General features: G+C 46.0%; 1 protein-coding gene across 1 annotated transcript; it reads left to right on the top strand.

The window, feature by feature from the left end:
• Positions 1-697: 697 nt before the first annotated feature.
• On the top strand, positions 698-23,579 carry LOC8041453 (leucine-rich repeat-containing protein 47). The gene is made up of 6 exons (XM_029987856.4): positions 698-1,555; positions 5,639-5,797; positions 9,689-9,805; positions 10,668-10,786; positions 15,672-15,774; positions 20,149-23,579. Exons 1-6 carry the CDS (start codon positions 725-727, stop codon positions 20,419-20,421), a joined length of 1,602 nt encoding a protein of 533 aa, XP_029843716.2. The 5' UTR covers positions 698-724; the 3' UTR covers positions 20,422-23,579.
• Positions 23,580-24,309: the final 730 nt, after the last annotated feature.

Here is a 24,309-nt window from a genome sequence, read left to right as displayed (position 1 = left end):
TCTCACGCACAGTTTTGGCTTAAGGTTGTGTCGCGAATCTGGCCTCTGCACTTCCGAAAGTCGCAGGAAAGGCAAGACAGACGCAGACGACATTGCAAAGGAGCAGACGACGCTCAGATAGGGGGTCGCGATCAGCCAATCAGGGCTCGGCGTTCTGACGTCACCGCTACCCCCTGCGCAAAGAGCAGACGAACTTGCACTCCGCATTGTAGTAGTTTAGGACACGTTATTTCCTGGAGGAAGAAAAAGCAACTTTGCTAGCGAACTACTTTCTCGACGGCGGAGGCACTTCAGATGGGCGCAATGTGCTTGTGGGTGGAGGCGGAGCGTAAAGATTGTTCTCAGGTTGCATGCTCTCAAAAGACGACCATCCCATGTCCCCCTGTACTCCCTCATTTGGTGTTTTTTCATGTGCTCCCAGTGCCAGCCTGCCTACGCTTCTTTGTCGAATTTCTAATCCTGATTGAACCTCTGATTTCATGCACAGCACTGCATTGCCAAAAGACAGCCCTGGGCCCTGGCACCATCACTCCTTTCCATATACCTCTGACCACTTCATATATATTACAGTTCCATAGCGCCTTGAGCTTCATAATTGATGAATTTCTTTTCCCTTTTCTAGTCCCAGATTTGCCCAAGGTGGCCAGAGACCATACTCCCCAGACTTTCTGTGGTCGTAAATATCCAATCCAATCCAAGCTTGTTTCAAAACAGAAAAGTCAAAATGGCGCCCGCATGGCAAGAAGTGGACCATGCTCGGGTGGAAAAGCGCTGCGAACTCGTGCTTTCGGGCCCGGCCATCTCGAAGCGCATTGAGGAGGCAGACCTCGACGTGTCTGTCTTCACGCTCTCGCACCTCAACTTCCTGGAGGTGAGCAACACCTGCCTGTCGACCATCCCGGACGGCATCGCTCGCCTCGTCAACCTCACCCGGCTCGTGCTCAGCGCTAACCAGCTGGCCAAGCTGCCCGCGGATTTGGGCAAGCTGAGGAAACTCAAGTTCCTGGACGTGTCTAGGAACCGTATCGAAGACCTGCCCATAGAAATCTCAAATCTAACTGAGCTGCAGAGCCTTATCGTCGCAGGCAACCAGCTCCGCTCGCTGCCGGCCGAATTCTCCAAGCTAAACCGTCTGATCGTGCTCAACTTCTCGAATAACCAAGTCGAAGAATTCCCGTCCTTCTTAACGGAGTCGCGGTTCGACTTCCTCACTGAGCTTGTGGCCAACAACAACCGAATCGAGGCGTTGCCCGCCAAAGTGGCAGCCACGTTGCCGTCGCTCAAAACATTAGACGTGGCGAACAACGCCGTGAAGCTCGTACCCGGCGAGGTCGGCGACTGCGCCAAGCTGAAGGAGATTCACTTGAAGGAGAACCCGCTGAGCGACAAAAGACTTAAGAAGCTCGTGGAGCAGTGCCACCACAAGCAGGTGCTCGAGTACATCAAGAGCCACGGGCCGAGGGAGGCGGTTTCGGTTCAGGGACAGGGCAAGTCTGGCGGGGCCAAAAAGGGTGGCAAGAAGAAGGGACCGGCGTCCTCCACCGACTTGCAGGAGGTGGGCACTTAAAACGTTTTACGTTATCTCTCTTTTTAATGCTTTAGCATTTTAGAATGCTTGTTGACGAAAAACCAGCGGCGTCTTTCGTTTGGGAGCGCCGTGGAGAGTGGAAGAAAGACGGGGAGAGGGTGACGCGTGCGATGCTCCTATTGGTTCGAAGCGCTGACGTCAACACGCGTCAGCCACAACCTTCCTCCCCGGCGCTGGCAAACTGACAGACACCGCCGGGTTTTCTCGTCAAAACGAGCTCTTTCGTTTTCAGCAAAGTCATGCACACAGCTGGCGGGGAACCAGAGAGGAGGAGGCGCCGCGCAACACCACCTAGATAGCAAAGCCCTAGTGCTGAATGAGATGGCGTAATTAGAGAAGGCCAACGCTGGACACAGATGGGAAACGAGTGCCATGTCAGCACTTGGTGTCAAGTTTGAGCAGAACGTTTACGCAATCGTCGTCGTGTCCAATCTGTGCCCAGCGTTGACCTTCTCTGATGACGCCATCTCATTCAGCACTACCCCTTTATTATCAGAAGCTGTTGCGCCGCGGGGTGGGGCAGTTGAATCTGGGCATGCTCAGTTGCCGCTGCCAGTTGTCCTTTGCTTTGGGTTTCCATAGTAGTGGTGTGTGGGCTGTGATGTGTGTGCATAGGCATAGACTACAGGGGGGCATCGGGGCTCGTGTCCCCCGGGGTGAGATCCTGGCAAGGGCAGAGCCCCCCCCCCCCCCCCCCCCCCCCGGGCCATGATCCTTCCCGAGACGCTGTTTACGTGCCATGTAACGAGGTTCTAGTAGTGACATGTAAGCAAAATAATGTCCATATTGCCTTTATTGGCAAAATACATGGGAAATTAATTCCCAGCGTGTTTTCGTTAGCCGACAGCGTGTATTTGTGTGCATTCTACAAGGGCCTGGTACCGCAGGTTTTGTTTTCATGTATTAAAGAGAAAAGACTTGTGGCCGAGTGGATTACTGCTTCAGAAGCACAGGAGCCTGGGTTCTACCCCCCCAATTTCGCAGCTGGCACAAGCTTTTTGTTTTTAAGATTTGTGCTCGCCAGCGCATACGCCGTGGTACCAGCGATGAACACACGGCTACGCTTGTATGGTGATTGACATTGGCGACGGACACATGGCGATATACATACGCTGTAAAATGTACCCCCTAAAATAAACTACTGATAATTGCTGGTGTAAAAAAAATTGCGTGGAAAAGCAGCCCCCCTCCCCGGGAAAATGGAAGGTCTACGCCGCTTCTTCCACTAGTGATATAGATGCGGTTCTTTCCATGGGTGGTATAGATATGGTTCTTTTCATGAGTGATATGGATGACCGTAGCCTAGGGCGTCGGCATACTCTGACAAGTAGAGTACAGAAAAGGGGTGAAAAAATTACAGTAAAATCCATTGGTGGATTCTTAGGGAATCCGCTAGCATGACCTTTGGAAGACGCCGCACACGCCCCCCTTTGGGAATTGCTAACACTGACCCTGTAACAAGGCCAAAAAGAGGCGGCAAAAAATAGTGGAAGCAAAAAGAGTCAAAAGAGAAAAGTAAAAGGGTGAAAGGTTAGCCTTTCCCAAAGTGGGAATTGTGTAGCATTTCCAAGGGTCATGCTAATGCATTCCCTAAGGCCCGCTTCAGACGGGGAAACTTTCTCATCAATTTTGGGGTTGCTTGCACGTTGTTCCCTAGCTTCCCCTAGATCGACACAAATTGCTGATATCGGGTTCGGCTCGAAACAAGCGAGCAACTCGAAGACGTTTGAAGCAGCAGCAGGCCAATCAGGGACGCAATATTTTCATGTGATGCCCCGTGCCGGTGATGATAACTAAAGACTTGGTTCTGGTTTGAAATTGATCGCTTTCGAAAATCAGCCATTTCAGAAAGATAAGTTAGTATTCTCAACACCATTTAAAGGTATGAAAACGTGTTTATAGTACATAACTGTGCATCTAAATAGCACAAGAAAAATAAAATTTAATGATGATGATGGAAAATTTCAGCAATTGGTTGCTGCATGTGAATGCGGGCTGCCCTTGTTGTTGGTGTTCAACGTCAAGTTGCTGGGAGAAATCGCCCAGTCTGAAGCATGCCTGAAAATCCACCAATAGATCTTCCTGTAAATTTTTTTTTCTTCTTACCAACGATGTGGTATGTTAAGCCGTCATCCGTCACGCACTGTTGTCATCTGCCGAATTTGTTGACAAATTCTTATATCGTCCGCGAAATGGCTATTTGCCATCCATCACACACACACACACACACACACACACTCAGTATTCGCCGAATAGCCTTTAGCATATGCTCCTTACATTACATTGCGCTTCGAGTGCGCGCGCACGTTTGAGGCTCACAAGACGACAAAGTGTTGTCGAAGGTAGGAAGCCTGTTCAGGAGGCGGGGCTACCGAAGGACCCCCCCCCCCCCCCCCCCCCTGCTGTCCTCATCATGTCGGTGGTCACAGCATGTTGCTCCCAGTGCTAGTGGAACCAGAGGCTTTCGTGAGTCGCACACCGCCCGGCACCAGTGCAGAAATTGTAATGTTGGTATTAGTGCCGAGATGCTTCGACGGGGCCTTCTTGGGGTTTCTACCCTTGATGTCACGACCAGGATTTGTCTCATCATGGTGTAACAAGTTGTGATCGTGGCTATGTGTCATTAGTTGCAAATGACAAGTTTGATGGTGTGCATAAAGAGCATGATGGAAGCTTGTAGTCGTCGCATGCTCAGCTGGATCACTGTGGAACTAAACTTTTTGTCATTGGTCTTATTTCCATCGATGGAAACAGAATAAATCCTGCAAAAGACGTTATAGTGAACTCTTGGCCAATCACTGGAGGCCGACCATAGCAAAGGTCTTGGTTGCAGACGTCGCCAATAGGGCAGTTTGGTTTGGTATGTGTTTTGAGAGGGCATCCTGAGAAACATTGAGTGAGGAATAACTCCACTTTCTACACAAGCATAAAGTGGTATATGTAAATTGAATGTGTTTTAAGTTAGCATGATGCAGGCATTCTTTTTATGTAAAGCAAATGATTGCTTTCCTTATGAGAGACACCAAGGGTGCAGTCACATGATCCGTCGTCTAGCCGTCCAATTTGAGTGCTCTCGCCTTGAAACAGACAGAGAGAAGCATCAAGGCAGCCTTTGCAAGCTAACTTTTTCTTGGCAGTTCCAGGTGCCTTGTTTACTGGTTACAAATTTCATTCACGTTATACTAAGGAGAGCAGTGACATGAACCTTAAACTTCTGGGAAAGTGCCCACTCGAAATTTGGAGATAATCGTGAAAAAATGGGTGATGTGCACTTGTCCAGTTATCAACTTTACACATAAATGTACTGTGCGTAATTTTTCAGATCTTTCAAATTTGGGAATGGGCACTTACCGTAGAATACCATGCATCCGCCCATTCCACATTAAGCGCTGATATCCAAATTTCTAAGATCTGAGAAAATATGCACGGTACATTTATATGTAAAATTGATGACTGAACAAGCGTCCATTCCCCATTTTTTCGCGATTATCTTTAAATTTTGAGTGGGCGCTTGCCCGGTATTTTACGGTAGTGTGGAATGGCCGGATCTGTGGTATTCTACGGTAGGCAGGAGCTTTCTCTCTCGCCCTTGTTGTCTTGGGGAGGGACGGCAAGTGAAAAGGTATTTGTAGGTGCTGACTAGGGATTTCAGGAATTTGCCAAGGCTCGAGTTTGACCTGTTTAGATTTTTGTCTCAAAGTTTGGACTCAAAGTTCGACAAATGCTCAACTATTGCACGCATGCGCGACAATAAACGAACTGGCACTGCTGGGTGGTTGAGGGCTTCATCATTTTAACAACAAATTAAAGAATTAAAAAAATATTTTTGATGTGTAAATGTGGGTATGAAACGTTTGAACAAGCTATTACACAAAAAATGTTGCGCCAAAATTTGTTTAACTTTTCGTAGAACTCGAGCAGCTCTTTTGAAGAAGTCGTACTTCGTCGAATACTGTTTCTAAAAGTTTGAAGATTCACTGCACCTGTCAAACCTTAGGTTAAAAAAAGTTTGCAACATCCTTAGCAGTGACGTGGGGCCCCTTCCCACAGGTGCTGAGCACATTCGAGGTGCTTCAGCTGAGCTCGCACAGTCCCGTGGTTGTGGTGACGGAGGCCGTGCAGGAGGTGCGGCCATACATCGTCTGCTGCATCATCAGGGGGGTCTTCCTGGACAGGGACAGCAGGCTGCGCAAGTTCCTGGCCCTGCAGGTACCCACCTCCTAGGCGCACAGCATAACACGGTGTAAACGAAAAGTGCCCTTTTCTTCCATCTAAGTGTCAAGCCAGGAATTGAGTTAAAGTTTGAAAGGAAGAAATCTATGGCCTAGGGCAGGCATTCTCAAACATTTTGGTTTCAAAGAATCACCATTTCTCTCAATTAGTAGCCGACATAGGGTTTATATAATATTATAAAAACAAAAGGTCTACCAGCTTCCCGTGCATTTTGGTCGCTTCGAAATGACAGGGCATAGACGCGGACATCGGTGGCCCATATCACTTGCGACGAAAGGCAAAAGAAACGGCAAAACACCACTCGCGAGGTCCGTACCTACCTACCTACTTGTTTTCTAGCTTTGTTTTGCAGGAAAGTGCTGGCGTTGCACATTGTAAAAGAAACTAAGTTGCCAAGCGCTAGAACAACTCGAACTCGTCATGGCAAAGCAGTCAAGCCTAACCTTTTATCTGCTTTCTTTCTCTTTTCTATCGCTGTTCATCTCGTTTTTTTTCTCTTGGGACCGTGGATATCGCCGCTTATGATTTGCCACGTTCTGCTCCCGTCTTTAAACCTCTGCTAGCCGAGGAAGACGCCCTAGTTTCGGCATTGACACAATAAAGCGGTGTAGAAGTGTACAGAGCTAGTAAATCGTAACGCAGGTACTGGGAGGTGTTTGGCTGATAGGTACGCAGCTACGGATGGTTCGTACCGGCTGAAATAGTGCTTAAGACTGTCAAAATACTTTATTTAGGGGTAAAAATGGTCCCATAAATTTGGGAGCTTCGGAACCCCTAGAGGTCCCAGGAATTCCTGGGTTCCTGCAAACTTAGTTTGGGAGCCCATGGCCTAGGGTGATGCAATTTATTTTAGAAGGTAAATTTTAAGGGGGATGAAGTTGGCACCAAACACAGCAGAACCACGATCCTTTGATGTCATGGCCCGGAAACTTTGCAATGTCGCTAGGGGAGAGTTTTTTTCTTTCCAGGGATGAACTGAACAACCAGGGGGAACCAACAGGTTGTGGAGGACCTTACTAGGAAGATTATAGAGATATCTATACTCTGCTAGACATCTTTCCGAGCGTACAGAAAGACCTCATAGTTTTTTCGGCGTCCCAAGTGACAGCATTGTTTACCCGCCAGCGTTTACCAGAAACATGTCTAATGCTAATGGCACACACGAGACGCGTTGCCAGACTGTGCCGGATGAAGAGCGTGAGGTCCCACAGTCCGGGCGAAACATTTAAGTACTGCCAGAACTGAAGTACCTTAAGCTTTAGCCTATAGACATGCTTACCATGGAACATTTAAGGCATTGTCTGATACCCTTGATCTAAGCAGTCTCAGTGCCGTGTCGACATTCTGTGCCTCGAATGGATGATAATTAAAGGTGTTCTCATCCCAAAACTCGGTACCTATTGATTCTTTGAAAACCTGTTCACAAATCAAGGAATTTTATAAATCAAAGTTGAGATACGAAGGAGAGCAGTTTTTGTACACTGCTTTTATAGACATGACTTGGCACAGAGCAAATCTAAGCATGTGGTTATGCTAACTACTGTTTCAGTTTTGACTCTCATGGAGGATTAGCCCCTGTTTTTATAACAGTGGGAGCATCCTATGGTCCTATACAATTGTGTGTGTATCATTCATAATCACAATGGCTCTACCATAAGATCCTGAGAGATAGCCTATTTAAAATCGAAAGCAAATCGGGTGGAAATAAGGAGTGGACCAACTTTTGGCATACAATAAAAAAAGTTGACAAAATGCTAGTTTTAGATTCTGTGACCTGCAAAACTTGTGATTGCAGGGAAGGGCTATGAACCAAAACTGACTTACTGTGTTTTCCGGGCTATAGTCCACGGGCTATACGTGTTTAAAGGTTGAAATTTCAGGCTGTGCGGACTATCTATGCGTGCGGACTATTCACCTTTTTTGTTTAGCCTCGCACCCAGCCGCGTTGTCCCCCTATCCGGTATGCGTTCCGAACAATAAGCAAGAGATTACAACCCCGAACTAGTAAAATACTATAAAAGTGTCATAACAAGAACGACTAACGGTTACAATTAAAATGTTAACACTGTCGAGGTGAGAAGAAAACAATGTTTTCACGCATACCGGAAGTTCCAGAATTGAACATGGCGGCACCCACGTAGAAGAGGGTGTATACAGGAATTTTGTTTTTCGAGATTGCTCATTATGAGGACACGTGACTGATGTTGTAAATGAGAGATGTTCATGATGATCTATGTATAATACAAGCTTCCTTATGAGCTAAGAAAGCATACATTTGTCAAGTTGTGCCGTGCATGAGAAGATTTTCATGTCAATTAAGCACTAGGTGCTAACTATGCACGGCAGGCAGATTATGCACCAACTGCGGACTATCTAAGCAAGAACTTTTACTTTTGACCCCAAATATGCCCCTGCAGACTATACACGGGGTGCGGACTATAGCCCGGAAAATATGGTACCTTCCCATTCAGCAGTGTTCACTTATCTTCTGTATTGGCTAAGGGACACCATTTCTGCCAAGGTCACCATTGGCCAGGGCCCCACAATTACTGGAAATAAACTATCTTTCGGTGTTTTTGAAAAAAAAAAAAAATCAAATCGTGCCAAAAATAGGGGGCGGGTTATTTTTCGGGGGTAGGCATTGCTCAGGATATTATGGTACCTGTTTTGGTATGATTTTATTTATTTTTAGCTTAAAAAAAAAAAAATAAACGACAAAGTGAAACTCTAATAAATGCTGAATTTATGAGAATTTGGGATTTTCTTTAAATTTATGACAATTTAAAGTGTTAATAAAATTGCTTTACATATAAAAGAAAAAAAAAATAAAGAAAAGGTTGGGCACTGGTTTTTTTTAATTTTTAGTTTTATGGTACAGCGCTTAAAACCAAAGCAACAAGGGCAATTCCTTATGCTCATGTTCCGTGTCGTCATTTAGTCCTTCACAGCATTGTGCCTGCATTTATGGATGAGGAGGGTGTGTGATGTGATCTCATATAGACCAACACGCAGCCCTGACGTCACGCAGCTGCGGTGGCGCAGTCATGGCACGGGGCATGCGCAGACTCTTCACTTCATGTGAATTCGGTTTCTGCGCACGCGCAGTGTTCACACCTGGTGTGGGCAAACGCAGGCTTGTTTGTAAACAGCGTGTCGGTCTATAGATTTGTTCATTTATTGTCCGAAGTCCGAGGGAATGAAATCTTTTGTCGTAACAATTCTTTCGCCCAACAACTGTGGTGCATAAAGGCAGAAATCAAGTGCACTTCTAAGTCCTCCATAAGCATTCCTAACTGTGTTTTAAATGCAGGATTGTATGTAAAAATATTGGTGTCATTGGCTGCATGCTTACAGTTTAATATACCATATTTTCCGGTGTATAAGCCGCAGTTCCTTCCAAACTTCCATTGGCGTGTCTTGTACAATGGTGCGACTTGTATGTATATTTTTTGATAAGTATGAACCTTAACTGCTGAAGGTGCAAGCCACATCGGCAGTTACAACAAACCAGGAACGGCAAAGCTCCTGTTGATGGCCTGCACTTTTGATAGTCTACAGACGGTCCAAAGGGTGGCAGCATAGTTTGTGGCTGCAGCGACTACACGCACCATCGTTCGCAGCGCTTCGTTAACTATGTTACGTAACGCCACAATATATATACCAACTTTTATGTGCAAACAGTCACTTATGTTGGGGTGCAACTTATACAATGATGTGACTCATAGACCGAAAAATATGGTAATTTAATTCTTGCCAGCAGTGCACCACGACGGAAAGTTGGCGGGGTCACACAGCGCAGTAGCTCTAAACCGAGTGCTCTCTCTTCAATGGTCTAAAGGTGCGTTCTGTGCGTCTTTGTGCCCGCAGAACAAGCTGCACGACACAATATGCGTCAAGCGGTCCGAAGCCACAATTGCCACCCATGACCTCTCCAAGATCACGGGCAACGTCCTCTACGACGCCAAAGACCCGGATAAGCTGAGGGTGAGCGGCGGGGCGTCTGCTGTTCGATCTTTGTTGGGTAACATGTTGAAATGTTCTTGAGTCACACAGTTTTTGGGGAAGAAGATTGAGGAAGAGAATAGGAGAGGGTAGAGGGAGATTTTTGCATGCTCAGCAGAATTTTAAGGTAAATTTAGTGACTGGTGATGTTACAAGTGTTGGGTTGTTCTCCGTCTGACAGTACATGGAAATCATGTTCTACGGCGAGGAATGTATGCGGAGCGCAAGTTCATCTGCTTCTTTTGCAGGGGTTGTGGTGATGTCAAAATGCCAAGCCCTGATTGGCTCTGATTGAAGGATAGTGGGTAGACCTCAAAACGGGATGCCTTGAGCGGTCTACCCCCTATCCCTCAATCAGAACCAATCAGAGCTCGGCGTTCTGGTGTCACCGCAACCCCTCCAAGAGAAGCAGGCAAACTTGCGGTCCGCATGGCGGCATCCCCTGCCAGCTGGAGAAGTTGAAGACACTGCTGCCTGGCAAGAGCCAAGTGCGCACTCTTTGCCCGGCGTCACGGGGCAGTGCACGTGAAACGGAGTCTTCTGCCAGGCACAACGCCAACGCCACAAATGCAGCTAAGAAGTCCTATAACAGCCATTGCTGTAAAATGGATGGATAATTATACGAATGAATAAACAAAGTGATGCTACTGCAACAAATAGATGACAGTCATTCCTTCAACTTTCTCCTGCTGACAACTCTTTGCTTAGGTAGTTGCTTTACTCTAGTTTTTTTTAGAGGAAGGTAGTTACTAAGGGGAGCGTTAACTTTTAGCGATTGCTTTGTCCGGCCTTCTCTGCAGCCTGTCTCATGCTTGGATTTTTTTTTTTTCTCTGGTGTCGGCAGCTGGTACCGCTGGGCAGGAAGGAAAAAATGAGTGGCCGAGAGCTCTACCGGCAGATGACGGAAGAAGCGGACGCCCTGCGCAAGGAGAAGAAGAGGAGCACCTACCCGGGCATTTACAAGTAGGTCTTCAGGCGACAGTGTAGCGGGATTCCGGGGTTGTCGGCATCGTGGTTCGGTGCCCTTCCTTCATCCTCTCTTCGCATTAAATCAACGTTCTCAGCAGAAACCATTTTCGTTAGATGTGTGCAAATATTTTAAACTAATAATTCGCGAATAGTGTTTGCTATTCTATTCAATGCACAACACACTTTTGTATTTCGAAGTATTTAAGTTTTTTAATATTAGAAAATTACCAAGAATGTCCTCAAAATTTCCTCATTTCCCGCGCCAAGCTTCACCGCTTCACACCAGCGCTCTCGTGGTGCACATTGTTCACTGCTTTGCACTGAAATGCTTGGGGAAGAGGCTAAAGTCCCGTTTACACACTTGCAACCGACTACGACCGACTGAGACAAGGCCAGTTTTTAAGCCTCTTGCGACAGCTAACGACCGGATGCGCTGCTGCACAGTTGGTCGTAAGCTGTCACGAGAGGCTGAAAAACAGGTCTTGTCTCAGTTGGTTGTAGTCAAACGCATTGGTGTGACTATGATGGCCTTAGCACGACGGAGCATCTTGTTTGGTACTCCGGTCTTGGAAATTTGCGACTATTGTAGGTTGGCCATCTTTGGTTCCAATTATAGTTCAACCCCCAACATTAAAAAGCAGTTTTAGAAAAAAGATTGTAATCTCATAATTGAATAAGGTTGTCATTACTTTAATTTACACATTACATTGTTTTATGTAGCTCATCTTACCAGGGCCTTTTTTTTCTTAATACAAGTGCGTAAAATGTTTTTCATTCGATAAAACTGTTTATTTTCATAGGAATGTTTGCTGAAAAAAATTTCCATCTGTGATTTATTTAAGTATTCACGCCCAATGCATGTTAAGTAGTAAAATATTCATATTTGAAAATATTCTATGTGATTTGCAGTCAATTTTTATTATTTACCGTAAAGTTCTGAGAGAATGCCCGCCCCCAAGAGATTGCCCATCCCGTTTTTTTGGCTAAATATCTGTAACATAAAAATTCCAAAACATCGCCCACCCCACGATTCCCGTCAAGCGTCACGTCCGACGGGAATCGCATCAGCCGCACAATTTGCTGTACCGGCACGTCTGACAAGCTAGTTCATGCGGGTTCCAGCATTTTTGTCCGCGATCTTCGCGCACAATATCGGCTCCCGTAACACGCGGGTTGTTCCTGCCTGTATGTTGCTCCATAAAATGCGAATCTGCTGCGTCCGCAATCTGCGGCATCCGTTCCTGCGACATAAAGTTTGTAGCGGATTCGTGTGTTCTTGTTCGCGTTCTGCGCGTGCAATCTTGATTCCTCGCAAGTTAGTCCCGAGTTTGTAGCGGATTGCCGCATTTCTGTCCACGATCTGCGCATGCAATATCAGTTCCCATGACAGGCAAGTTTGTAGCGGGTTCCCACGTGTTTATTGCATTATAAAACTTCAATCTGCTTCATACGCGGTTTGCGGTATTGATTCCTGTGAGATGCGAGTTCTCGTCAGGTTTCCGCGAGTCTTTCGCGCCGTAAAACGCGAATCTGTTGTGTCTGCTATCTGCGGTATCAGTTCCCGTGTCACATGGTTTGTGGGTGGTGCCAGGGTGTTTATCATTAATTTTTTTTATAAAGTTTATCTCTTCATTTTGGATGGCCATTCTTTCGAAATTTTACGGTAGGCTCTATTTGCAGTCGCATAATTCATATTCACACACCTCTAATTTTGGTAGTTGGGCTCGCCGGGTGAATATATGTCAGAATTCAACCATGAACTCGGATTCTTCGAGATCCTCTTCTGCTTGCCTTTTAGGATGTAACTATAGTACTGTGTAGTGTATACTTAGCGGTTTTATTTTGGTGGTGCTAAAGTGTGCATATAAAAAGTTAACAAGTTTAAAAAGAGTCAAAAGGATAAAACATCAAGGACGGGGACAAAAACAGGACAGCTTTCATGAAAAAATGCTCCAATGTACGGGTTGCAACCCCGGAGTAGAATGTGGTTGTGCAACACTGATTTTCTACAATCGAGGTGCTGTCCTGTTTTTCTTGGCACTTGTGCATGAAGCATGTTTCGTGCATTTGCCCACAGTGAATGGATATGCAGTTAGCGACAACATGATCTGGCCAAATTTAGTGCTAGCCGAAGGGGTGCTTCTGGCACGCTAAGTTATGAAACCGACTGCTTTATTTTGACAACAGGAAACGCAATGTTTCATTCTAACCTTTTTTTCTAAAGGGGCGGCGCAACGATTTTGGGACTTTGGCCAATTGGTTGCGGGAATTGTTCCATGTCTCCTACACAATTAAGAACTGAAAACCATATTTGTCTTGCGTGCTCAGTTTTTATAAAAGAATATGAAATAAATCGAAGGTTTTTGTACCTCTCAACTCTCAGTGTCTTTCAAGTGAGGTGTGCAGTGATGTCATTGGGAGTACTACGTTCGGTTCTATCTTTATGCCCCCAGCCCTTCCTCCACGATTGTAGGCCTTTCAACATCCGATTCAACTACAATAGAGCACTGCACCCGCTTAGCATCGTTGAAGGTCGTGGCAATCGAAAGAGACAAAAGACTGTTTGCCATGGGAAAGCTGTTTGCCATGGAAAAGATGGGGAAGGTAGTGACGGAGAGGAAATGGTTTTGTTAACCTCCGATATATGGTGCCATGAGAACTTGTGTACTCCCAATTACGGGACACCGTAGTTTCCGTAACCGCCAAGTGCTGCTGCAAATCGGCGAATAATGCATTTTTTTCTTGCCGATTACGCAACGGAATTGCAGTATTTCGGGGGAAGGTTGCACACTTTCCATCACTTGTGTCCAGTGCCTTCTGTATACCTTATGCCTGTTGGATGGAAGAAAATACAACCGCGGGCGGTGTCGCGCAAGCACTTGTGCGGCGGTCCCCGTCAGAGAACTTGCACACTGCCGCGGTTGCTTCGGGGTGGGGGCGTCACCTCCGTTGGGAAGGATAGAGGACCTAGATTGAAGAAAGGGTCCGTCTCAAATCCACGGGGAGCATTTGCAATTTGGCGGCGAACACCACCCTCGGCGATTGATCGCGAATGCACATGCGCCGCATTTTTGCGTGGCAAGGAGAAAAGCGGGAGAAAAGGCGGAGACGCTTGGGGAGGATCGGCACTTTCGTCACCTCCTGGCGGCTTGTATTGCAAATATGGCCTATAAACTACGGGACTCTGTTAGAGCAGTTGGACACTCTGTAATACAGGCTTTTGGAAGGCTGAAGTCGGGGCGCCGCGTGCAACGCTTCGTCTGCTTGTGCCCTAGAGAGCCTGCATTACAGAGAATTTCCAACTGCTTGATCGGGGTCACATGGTTGCAATGCGAGCTGCGAGGTGGCGACGAAGGTGTTGACAAAGCGTCGATTGTCTGTAAACGTCTCTGCCTTTCCTCCTCCCCACGCAAAAGCACAGCGCATGCGCACTTGTGACCAATATCCGCAGGAACCGCCATTGAATTGCAATTGTTCCCCATGGTTTGAGACGGACCCTCTCTTCAATCGGCTTTCTATAGGCTCCCAACGCAGCACTGTCTCCCGGCGCACACAGGCATTAGAAGAGGAGGAGAAATTAGTTAATGTGCCTGTCTCGGAGAGCGCTTCTGACGGGCGTAGATACACAAGGCGTTGGCGTGGCCTACTGGGCCTGCTGCACCACCCATCAGAAGAAAGCTTGACCATTAACGAGCCTTCGGTGGCTGTCCAGTTTTAAAGCGCAGTTCTTAAGCGCCAGTTTCCGGCTTAAGCGGTGTCGCCGTAATTGCGCGTTGCATTATGGGACGTTTCCCATAATGACGTCACACGTTACATCATGTGTTGCATCACGAGTGACATCTTGAGTGACGTCATGAGGGTCACTAGGGTCACAAGTGACATCACGAAAGTCACTTGTGAAGGTCACAACGAAGGTAACGGCCTCCACAGTGAAGGTCACGACCTTCACGCGGCCTTCTTGAGTCATGTCACGAGGGTCCCGAGTCATGTCACGAGAGAGAGGGAGGATGGAGGGGCTGACGATAAGTTCGCAAGATAAATGACGAAAAATGGTTTCAGGGGCGAAGCTCCTCAGGGTCTAGCCTTGTCCATCCGGCGTCCGTGCTCACATCGATTGCCATCCCATCTGTCTTCTTAAAAAAAGAAAAAATGTTTGCGCAGTCGACAGGATTCGAACCTGTCTTTGAGATGTGGTAGTAACTAGATCTGGGGTTACTACCACATCACCAGCTAGAGCTGGGGCAGTAATAATGAAGTCGAAATGCAACCCGGAACTCGGCACTACCTATGAACAATAAAATCAGTATCATCAGCACCACCAGAGCTTTGCCCCAATCAACATCATTCACCACGTGGAGATGTAGTGATTTTTTATTTTATTTCATAGAGCGCTACCACTATCGGTGTTGACTCAGCAATAGTTGATCATAATGTAGAAACAGCGCAAAAAGCACGGATGGAGCAGAAGAAACACGCTAACAGGACAAACATTGTCCAGTGAGCATTTCTGCGTAGCGAGCATTCATCCTGTTTGCGTTGTTTCTTCTGCTCCGTCCGCGTTTTTTTGCACTATTTCTATATTATGATCAACGAGGTTCAACTAGCCGAGCTCTCGACATTAACCGGCAATCGTCTGCTGGCCAAGTGGGGAGTAAGCACAAAATTCCAACAGCTGCTAAAACGCCTCTCGTTCGCGCAGTAGCCTCGATGATAACTCGGCTTTCTTCCGTTAGATAGCACTGGCAGTGTTTGGAGCCATGCATCCCCCTGGCCTTTTTCATATCATCCGTGACTGTACATCTGTCTCTAGAGAGGCACTTTTTCCTGTGTGCGCTGCATTGCTGCAGAGAAATCACACACCGGTTCTTTGCCCCTTCAGGTTCCTTTACCTACTCAAGGACAAGACCCTGTACCCATACGTGTCGGACGGGGCAAAGGTTGTGATGTCCTTCCCACCCATCACCAACAGCGAGGGAACAAGGGTAAATTTTGGCACGCTTACCCTTTGCACGTAGCATTTGGTCATAACAAAGCAATGTGGACCTGGTTTCAAGAAAGACCAGCTGACAGACAGCATTGCCAGACGGGAAAGCGGACACGACACCAAACTCTCGCTTTAAAATTTCACTAGACTTCACCAGGCAGTAAAATTGGCATAAAAAGTGCCTAAAAAAAGATGAAGCATTCATATTCAGATCAAAGTATAGGAAGAGTGGTCAATTGACTGGTTCAGTTTAGGTTACAGATGCACATTTCTCAACGTGTGCAGTGAGACAAGGCTACCGTGAAAGAAACGGACTAGCGGAGCAGGAACGTCACCATTCTGGTGGTAGTGTCACCTTAAAGGGGCCCTGCAAGCACTTTTTTACTAGTTTTTAATTTGCATCAAACCTGAGCGCACTGACCGTAGTAACTTAATGTAACTTTTCTCTTCTCGAATTTCGCCTTATTTTAAAAGTTATAGGCAAATTAAAATTACAAAAACAAGCAAAAAATAACCTCCCTCATGACGTCCTTAGTTGCTTGAGCGGCCATGAACTAGAGGAGGGATAGTGAGCTCAGCGAGCGCTTACGACTGCCGCACTCCGTGTCGACGGCGCGAGAGGGCGCCACTAAAGCATATTCTGGATAGGCTATATACAGCGGGCAGCCAGAGCGGCTCTCATTGCATTTGCTGCGCAATTAAACACTAATTTGGCATGACACTTCATTGGCCACAAACGACAGCAAACACGGGGTGAAGATAAGTTCAGGATGGGAGTCACTTCGCGCTGCCGTACCGCGAAATGGCCAAAATGCAAGACAAAGCTACTCGCCGAAGGCCTTCGGAACGTTTGGAGCCGGTTGGATCCTCAAGTCCGTAAACGACCGCAGCACCGCCGCGTACATTCAGGACCTTTCCATTTCGGCGCCTGATCCCACTACTCTTTTCTAGTGTGCGCCGCCTTTTCCACCGCTTGGTGGCGGGTATGTCGACGGCTCATTTCCTGTTTCCGTACTTTATAAACTGCATTTGTTTCTTTTCTGACCTAAAATACTGAACAAAAACTACTTTTATAAATAATTGAAACGTTTCGCGCCACTTATATTTTGTATTTCGACTAAAAAGAAGCTTTTAGCGGCTATGACCAGTAGTAAGCCCAGGAACTAAGACGTCACATTTCGCGCGCTTTCGGTACCGCGGGTCGCCCTCGTCGGTGGAGGAAGCTTCCGCGTCGTCCGGTTAAAATATGATGCACTGATATTTAGTTACTTTCTCCGTGCCTGCTGGCTTGCCCAAGAGACGTGGAAACCGCAAAAAAAGGTATACGCTTAAATGTGATTGCAGGGCCCCTTTAAGAGAAAATAAAAACAAGTAACAGGCTCGAGTTGAGCTAGCTAGTGCATGATACTAGGATAGGGCCAGCTTGAGCTTGAGAGAGGGAAAAGTACAGAGGTAGAAAAAGAGAGAGATATTGCTGGACTATCAACTGTGGTTTAATACTTCTTCTTCCTGTACCTTGAATATCTGCTTCTTTTCCTTCTTCATTCTAAGAGCTATAAATACAATTCAGTTTGAAATGACCCCCATTTTAGCGGGTCCTTCAATTTTTCTATCTCTGTACTTTCACGTATTCCTCTCTTAAGAACACTGATCCTAGAAAAAAATCTTATTTTTTTCCTATCTGGTGACAAGCATGTCACAAAATTAATGTCAGTCAAAAAAAGAAAAAAAAAAAAAATTTGCCCAGTAATTATGTTAGAATACAAACTTTTTGATTTGTGGACAAAACCGAACTTGTACCCCTGTGGGATGATGACAATACCGTTTGTACTCAACTATATTCAGTTTCACCTTATGTCCGATCACAGTGGAGGCTACGAGCCATCAGAGCCAATCCAAAGCTGTGCGAGTGTCGCGTGACCTTGAAGAGAGGCAGAGCGACGCGCAGAAAGCGTATGGGCTACATTCACAGAGTGGGATTGGCTAGGACAGCTCATAGCATCTGCTGCGTCCGGACAAAGGTGAAACGGAGTATAGCTTGCGCTCTGAGGTCCAGCGAACTTGGAGCGCACACTAGTTGGGTACAAATGCTGTCATCATCATCTCATAGGGGCACAATTTCTGTTTTGCCCGCAAATCGAAAAATTCATATTGTAGCAAAAATATTGGGGAAAAAAACTTTTTTTTTTCTAGATTCATTGTTTTAAGTTAAAGCTGTAAAAACCCTAATAAAAACAAGTTTTGCACATAGTTCATGAATTGTTCAAGATAGCTTTTTTTGCAAGATTTGGTTGTCTCACCAAAAAAGGAAATCTTTCTTACACTTGAAATATGCATGTTTTGATAAAATATCAAAGAGCCATTATCTGAACTTCCCGGCGGATTGCTTTTTCGTGAAATATTTCTATTAAAATCTGTTACTCTACAGCTTTACTTCAATCGAGCGGTGGCACATGCAATACCAGCGAGAAAACAAGGCCTGCGCATGACATTTCATTAGTAGATCCCCGACCTGCCCCAAGCAGCAAATGGGCTGAAGCATGACGAGAGTGTGGGCCAAGTGTGGCCGGGACTGCTGAGCGCGAGCTGATAGCAAGCTTCCACAGTTCATTTGCAACATTCATGCGACACCATCGAGACTGCCGGTCCTAGCAGCCTATTAATCTAAGCTCGTTCTGAGCATGACCACTGAAGCAGACGATGGAGCAGACGATGTAGCAGACAATGTTGCTCATTTGAGATACCTAGGGGGCGCTGAGGGGATCTACTAGTGATGACGTTTAGAGAAGGAAACGCACAGACTTTGTCTTCTAGGTGGTATTGGCATGTGCCACTATGCGGCACCGGTAGCATTTTCAGTTTCTTGGAAGTCACGAGGCATATTTCCCAAGATTTTCTCAGATTTTGCTTGATGTCATAGTTCACTAACCAGAATGCCAAAGGTTAAAAAATTTAACAAGATTTCACAAATCTGGTGATGAATTTCGTCATCTGGCAACACTGCCAGCTGATCAGACTTTTTTTATTTTCATTTAAGTGCTGAAATAGCCAGATGCATAACAAAAACATTTTTTTGTGCCAAGTGTGGTACCGCAGGCCTTCAAGTACGGCTAGTGGCCTATGCTTGGCATTGAACACATTAGAACACAATATTTGTTTAGGAAACTGCTTTAACCACTGCTTTTGTTTTTTTTGTTAGACACTTGGGTTTTGGATAAACAGTTTCATGGAGTAGGTGACCCTAGTATAGAGGCTTGTTTCTGGTTACTTGTTGACATGGCAATGAGCATGGAAGTTGGGGTTTCTCAGCAAACAATCGTCATAATTGTGGTTTCGCATTTTCAATGTTTATTTTTCTCTATGCTCGGTGGCATGTCAGTGGCGTTTATGTTGTGTAGACACGGTAGACGTAAATAAATGGTAATTACTTTTATGGGAAAGAGGAAAAGGATGCACTTGTTAATGACCAAAAGACATCACTCTTTCTTTGTTCGTTCCTCTTCTCCCACAGATTTGGCAAAAGATATGCTGGGAGGTGATTTATTGCCATTCTGTAGCACGTGATACAAACTGGACTGCCAGTCATCGGAAAATTTAGCAAGGCGTTTCCAAACCTGCTTTCGTAGCTGCTTCTTCTTGCCACCAGTTGCTGCACGTGCAGCATGTGGTCACACTTTAGTGCAATACAGTGGTGCCTCATTTATAACGGACAACTCTGTTCACCCAAAAAAGTGTCCATAATTCTAGTTGTCCGTAATAATGAGACAAAAATGCACATACTATTTACTCAGTTCGTCCCCGAAATTGTCGTCCATATAGCGGGGTGTCCGTATTAGTGGGACACGACCGTATAAATACCAAGTGACCAAAGCACAGAGCCGTTAAAGCAGGTACAGTTGACGGCGCCATCTGTACCCGCTACGAAAACCACGGAGAAACAGCTCTATTGGAGTTGCCGTTAACTGGGCTGGTGCCGTCGAGGCTTGCATCGTACATTGAACTCTCCTCCCGTGCACATTTGTTGGCAACCTCAACCGGTTGAGTCTACCATGGTCACAGGCAGGAAGAGACCAACGGGTCGTCGCCTTTATATGCCCAGCCTTGAGCATGCGCTCGTTGCCCACTACCGCGCTTTGGCCGCACACACATGCTCAAAACTCTCAACACGCCAAAGTGTTGTCAAAGGTAAGAAGCTCGTGCCAGAGGAGGGGCACCCGAAAGACCTGCCTTACATTCTAATCCTGTCAGTGACCATAGACTAGATCCAGAGTCCAAAGTTCTGTCGTCACCCGACGCAAGGGGGAAAGCCAAAAGAATCCAGTCCAATCAGATTGCAGTTGGTTAGCATCTGCAATGCTCGTGGCACATGCAGATCTCCGAAGACACCAAGGACGTGTTCTGCGAGGTGACGGGCAGCAACCTGCCCTTCTGCAAGAAGGTGATGGATGCCCTGCTGACGGAGTCTCTGCGCCTGGGGCTGGGCGACGAGGAGGTGCACCAGGATGAAGGGTCGGGGGAGGTCGTCCACCGCATGGCCGTGGAGAAGGTCAAGGTCGTGGACCGGGAGGGCAACCTCAGAGTGGTCTACCCTTCCAAGACTGACCTCCTCTGCGACGGCATCTCCGTGGAACAGCGTCCGGAGTAGGGCTCGCCCTCGTTGGGGCGCCCTTCCCCGTAACTCCCGCTACTGTTGCAGTGCGGAGCACAAGTTTGTCTGCGTCTTGCACAGGGGTTGTGTCGATGTCAGAATGTCGAGCTCTTATTGGCTGATCGAAAGAAATAGTGGGTATACCTCAAGGCATCCAGTATTGAGGACTACCCACTATCCTTTCAATCAAAGCCAATCGGAGCTCGGTATTGTTCTGACGTCACTGCAACTCCTGTGAAAGAAGCAGACGAACTTGCACTCCGCATTGGTTGCTGCAGTTTCGGTTGCGTCGCAGATTGCTGCACGTTCAGTTTTCCCTCGACCGTAAAGGCCACGAGCTCGAGAGTGCAGCTTCCTCGCATAGGGCGCTGACCACGCTGTATGTCGAATGCTCGTGCGACGGAAACGCGTTTCGAAGTTACTAGCCTGTACTTGCAGCCTTCGCTCTGTGTTCCTGTGAAAGATGAAGGGGAGGTAGTCCTGAAACTGGACTGGAATATGTTAATGCTTTGTTTCGTCTCTGGTTTGGGCGCTTTTTTCCGCAACTCCCGCTGCCGGTGTTGTATTGACATCCCTTCCAAAGTATTGCAGTATTCAGGTATTGCAGATTCGTCTGCATCGCTTACTGCCGTTTTCTCAGTTTTGCCTCGACCATAAAAGCTACGAGTGCGACTCGCAAGAGGTGCTTCCGTTCGTGCACGACGATAGCTTTAGAAGGGATGTCAATCGTACTGTACGTCGACTGCTTGGGTGCTCGTGCGGCAGAAACGCGTTTCAAAGTTTTTAACTTGCGCTCATAGCTTTCACTCTGCTTTTGCAAAAGATGGATCTTTATCAAAATGCATTACGCCGTTATACTCTTTCATCCCGACCCTCCAGGGGCCCTGAACAAACCCGATTTGGTACTCCTAGCAGCTGTGAATGTCAACCCCTACCTTTCCTCATACCCCTGCCACACAAGCACTTGTGCAGTTGTGTACAAAGGTAACTGGAATGTGTGTAATCTGTTTGTCTGGCTTGTTGGTGTTACCTGGTGGCATTTTTTCCTGTTTCAAAGGGGCACTAAAACCCTTGTCAGACGGAGCGCTTAAACTCCTTTACTTTAGTAGAAAGGAAAATCTCCTAAAAGGAAGAGGAGTTTGTGCCACACTACACTAAATGTTCCTTCCCGTAAAATGTCCTTTTCGGGAAAGCTCACCAGCGTCCTTTAGTACAAAAGCAGTAAAACTTTGAAGGACTGACCTTGGCATGGGTTTTCCGAGCATTGACTGAGGGCATTGTATCAAGGAAAGGCTTTCGTCTCCAATTAGAATCTTAACAGACGATCCGAGTCTCCTTCCTCATGCATCGCAGGCTTAGATTCCCCAACTCACCTGTGCGTTCACACTTCTTTCAGTCTGGTAGAAAGCATTAAACTGAAGTGTCAATAATTCCGATTTTTTAATTATTTTTAGGTTTCGGTAACCAGGCAGTAATTTAGTACACCGTCAATTTAGTATATTCTCGCGTTTGCCAATGCCTCTCTCCGACTCAAAATTCTTGCGAAAGTATTTTTATTAGCCAAGTTATTTCCAATGAAAAAAAAATTATTCCTAAAATAATCATTAACTTGCAATTTTGTACATGATAGAAAAATTAGAATAATAAATTTAGTTTCTTTTTAAACTCCATGTGGCCAGCCCCAAAACAATATTGGTGGTAAATAGTACATTGCCGGTCGTGTGAGAGCAGCTCCTTTAGCGGAAAGGATGTTTATTGAAAAGGAGTATTAAGGCGTCGTCTGACAGGGTATAAACCATGCACTTTCTGTGATAGCCTATTCATGGTCATAACTCAATCTATGGGCTCTAGGCATCCTAAAAAACTAAACATTACATTCATGTGCGGCCGATTTCTCTGTTATAATTGGTATCAAAGATTTACTGCTTCTGAACCGTCGCAGCCATCGGAAGGCGCCGTCGGACAAGGGGGAAGGCTTTTTCTCGTGCGACAGTGCCTTCTGGTGTCCGAGATGGTTCCAAGGCAATGAACTTTTGATACAGATTTTTATAGGGAAATTGGCCAGGCACGAATGCAATGTTTGGTTTTTTAGAATGCTTAGAGCCCATAGATTGAGTTATGACCATAAATAGACTATCCCAGAAAGTGGTTCAGTGCACCTTTACCTAAGGATCTCATATGCCTGGTTTCATGCTGTGTTTTTTTTTTGTCCACAGATCTGTAGCAGTTTTTTTTAAGAGTAACCTGGTCGCAATTCACCCTTCAGACATATCATACATAGGTCGGCGAGTATGAGCAACAAAGGCTTGTCAAAGTAGTAAAAGGATTCGAGTGAGCGCAGATGGTGAAGGCTATGCACGTACTGGATGGTCTCCCCAAACAGGTGCGCATGCGGCGAAAGAAGCACATTCAAAGCTTTCAGCCTCATGTTGTAGCCTTCGACTTGTTGCATTTGTGATGGCGAAAGAAAGCAACGAGTACTGTGCAACGAGTACTGTACCTGCTGCTGTACTCGATTCCTGGTATTTTGGTTGCAGCACGCAGTCTTATCCGCCGGTCTTGATGAAGGTGAACACTGAAGGGTGCAAGCATGAATGTGTGACCTCAAGAGGACGTGCATGCACATTCGAATAATAAGGACATCTTTTAGAGCTATGAGATTGCACTCTAAGCCTTAAATTGTGGGCTTACTTTAAGTGTTAACAAGGTTGTTTCTTTTTATCTTCAGAGCAATTATTCTTCTTACATGTTCCTCTTGTTTGGAGGGGTCGATTTGGCAGATCCCCAATGGGATTATCGGCTCAGGGTCTGCACCCTGCCGCACTGGTCAACTGCTGCATCAATCTGCACGCTATGAAGCGTCGACTGTGCTTTTACTATTGCAAGCGTAGGAAACGCATTGTCATGGTGCAGGTTTGTTGTTTCTCATTAGGTAGCATACGGTGTGATAAAGGGCACTGCTTAGGGGTTCTGCGTGCTTGTGTTGTAAGAGCCACAAGAGTTTGGACTCTTTTCCATTTCGGCCCATTGAACAGAAAGACGAAGTTACTATACCTGTGTGGGTCGATTGTGGCATTGCATATTTCTTCAGCCAGGGAGACTTGCTCTTGACATTCATGAACAAGCCAAATAAAGTGGGTCCGTTATTTATTGCAGCACCGTGTTCCTTCTTTGACTTTGGGGACAAGACTAAATGCCAGTTTATGAACAGGCGTCAATGGAAATGTATTGAGCAGCACTGGACGAGCCCCAAAAGATGCCTAGCAGACTCTTAATGTAAAGATCTCATTGGTTACAATATTTCTAACCAAATTTTCCTAATTTAGTTAATATGAAATTAATGTTTTACTCTTATCCGCATCATATGGTTTAATGCATCTGCAGCAGCTAACCGAAAGTGCCGTGTTTAGTTTTTTTTGTATTTCAAAGGACGACCTCAGTGGTGGTCAGTCAATCTGACGGGACATAGTGCTAAAGGTCAAGGCACACTTCCAGCATTGTTTGTTTAATATTGTGTATTTTGTACTACTCCTATCACGGTCTTTATTGTATTGTGCAGTAGAAATAATAGGTAAGGGATCACCAGATATCGGAATAGCAAAAGCATGATCAGACATTTGTCTAGAACAAACGAGAGTTCTGTTGAACTGCAACTTGTGTGCTACTCAAGCACATGGGTGATATACTAGTACTACAATAGCTGTATTTCATACAAATGATAAATATCGACTTATGCCAGATCCTGCACGTGGATCTTTTTATTTTCACACTGTCAATCTCTTGACAATTGAGCATAATGGACATAATTGTGGCTCCCATGCTCAAGTTGTGGCAAGACACTGCGTTTTTTTTTTGTTTTTTTTTATCTACTGAAATTACTTATTT

This window comes from Ixodes scapularis, unplaced genomic scaffold (genome assembly GCF_016920785.2).
Source record: "Ixodes scapularis isolate PalLabHiFi unplaced genomic scaffold, ASM1692078v2 PGA_scaffold1__304_contigs__length_218370807, whole genome shotgun sequence".
Lineage (NCBI taxonomy): Eukaryota > Metazoa > Arthropoda > Arachnida > Ixodida > Ixodidae > Ixodes > Ixodes scapularis.
Note: the sequence above shows the minus strand (reverse complement) of the source record. Positions and strands in the feature narration are given on the sequence as shown.

What these genes read in the sequence shown, in the direction of transcription:
- LOC8041453 (XM_029987856.4), top strand. Translation starts at nt 725, where the DNA reads ATGGCGCCCGCATGGCAAGAAGTGGACCATGCTCGGGTGGAAAAGCGC. An exon ending in AAGACCCGGATAAGCTGAGG is followed by an intron (nt 9,806 to 10,667) that starts GTGAGCGGCGGG and finishes TGGTGTCGGCAG; the next exon opens with CTGGTACCGCTGGGCAGGAA. An exon ending in CCAACAGCGAGGGAACAAGG is followed by an intron (nt 15,775 to 20,148) that starts GTAAATTTTGGC and finishes TGGCACATGCAG; the next exon opens with ATCTCCGAAGACACCAAGGA.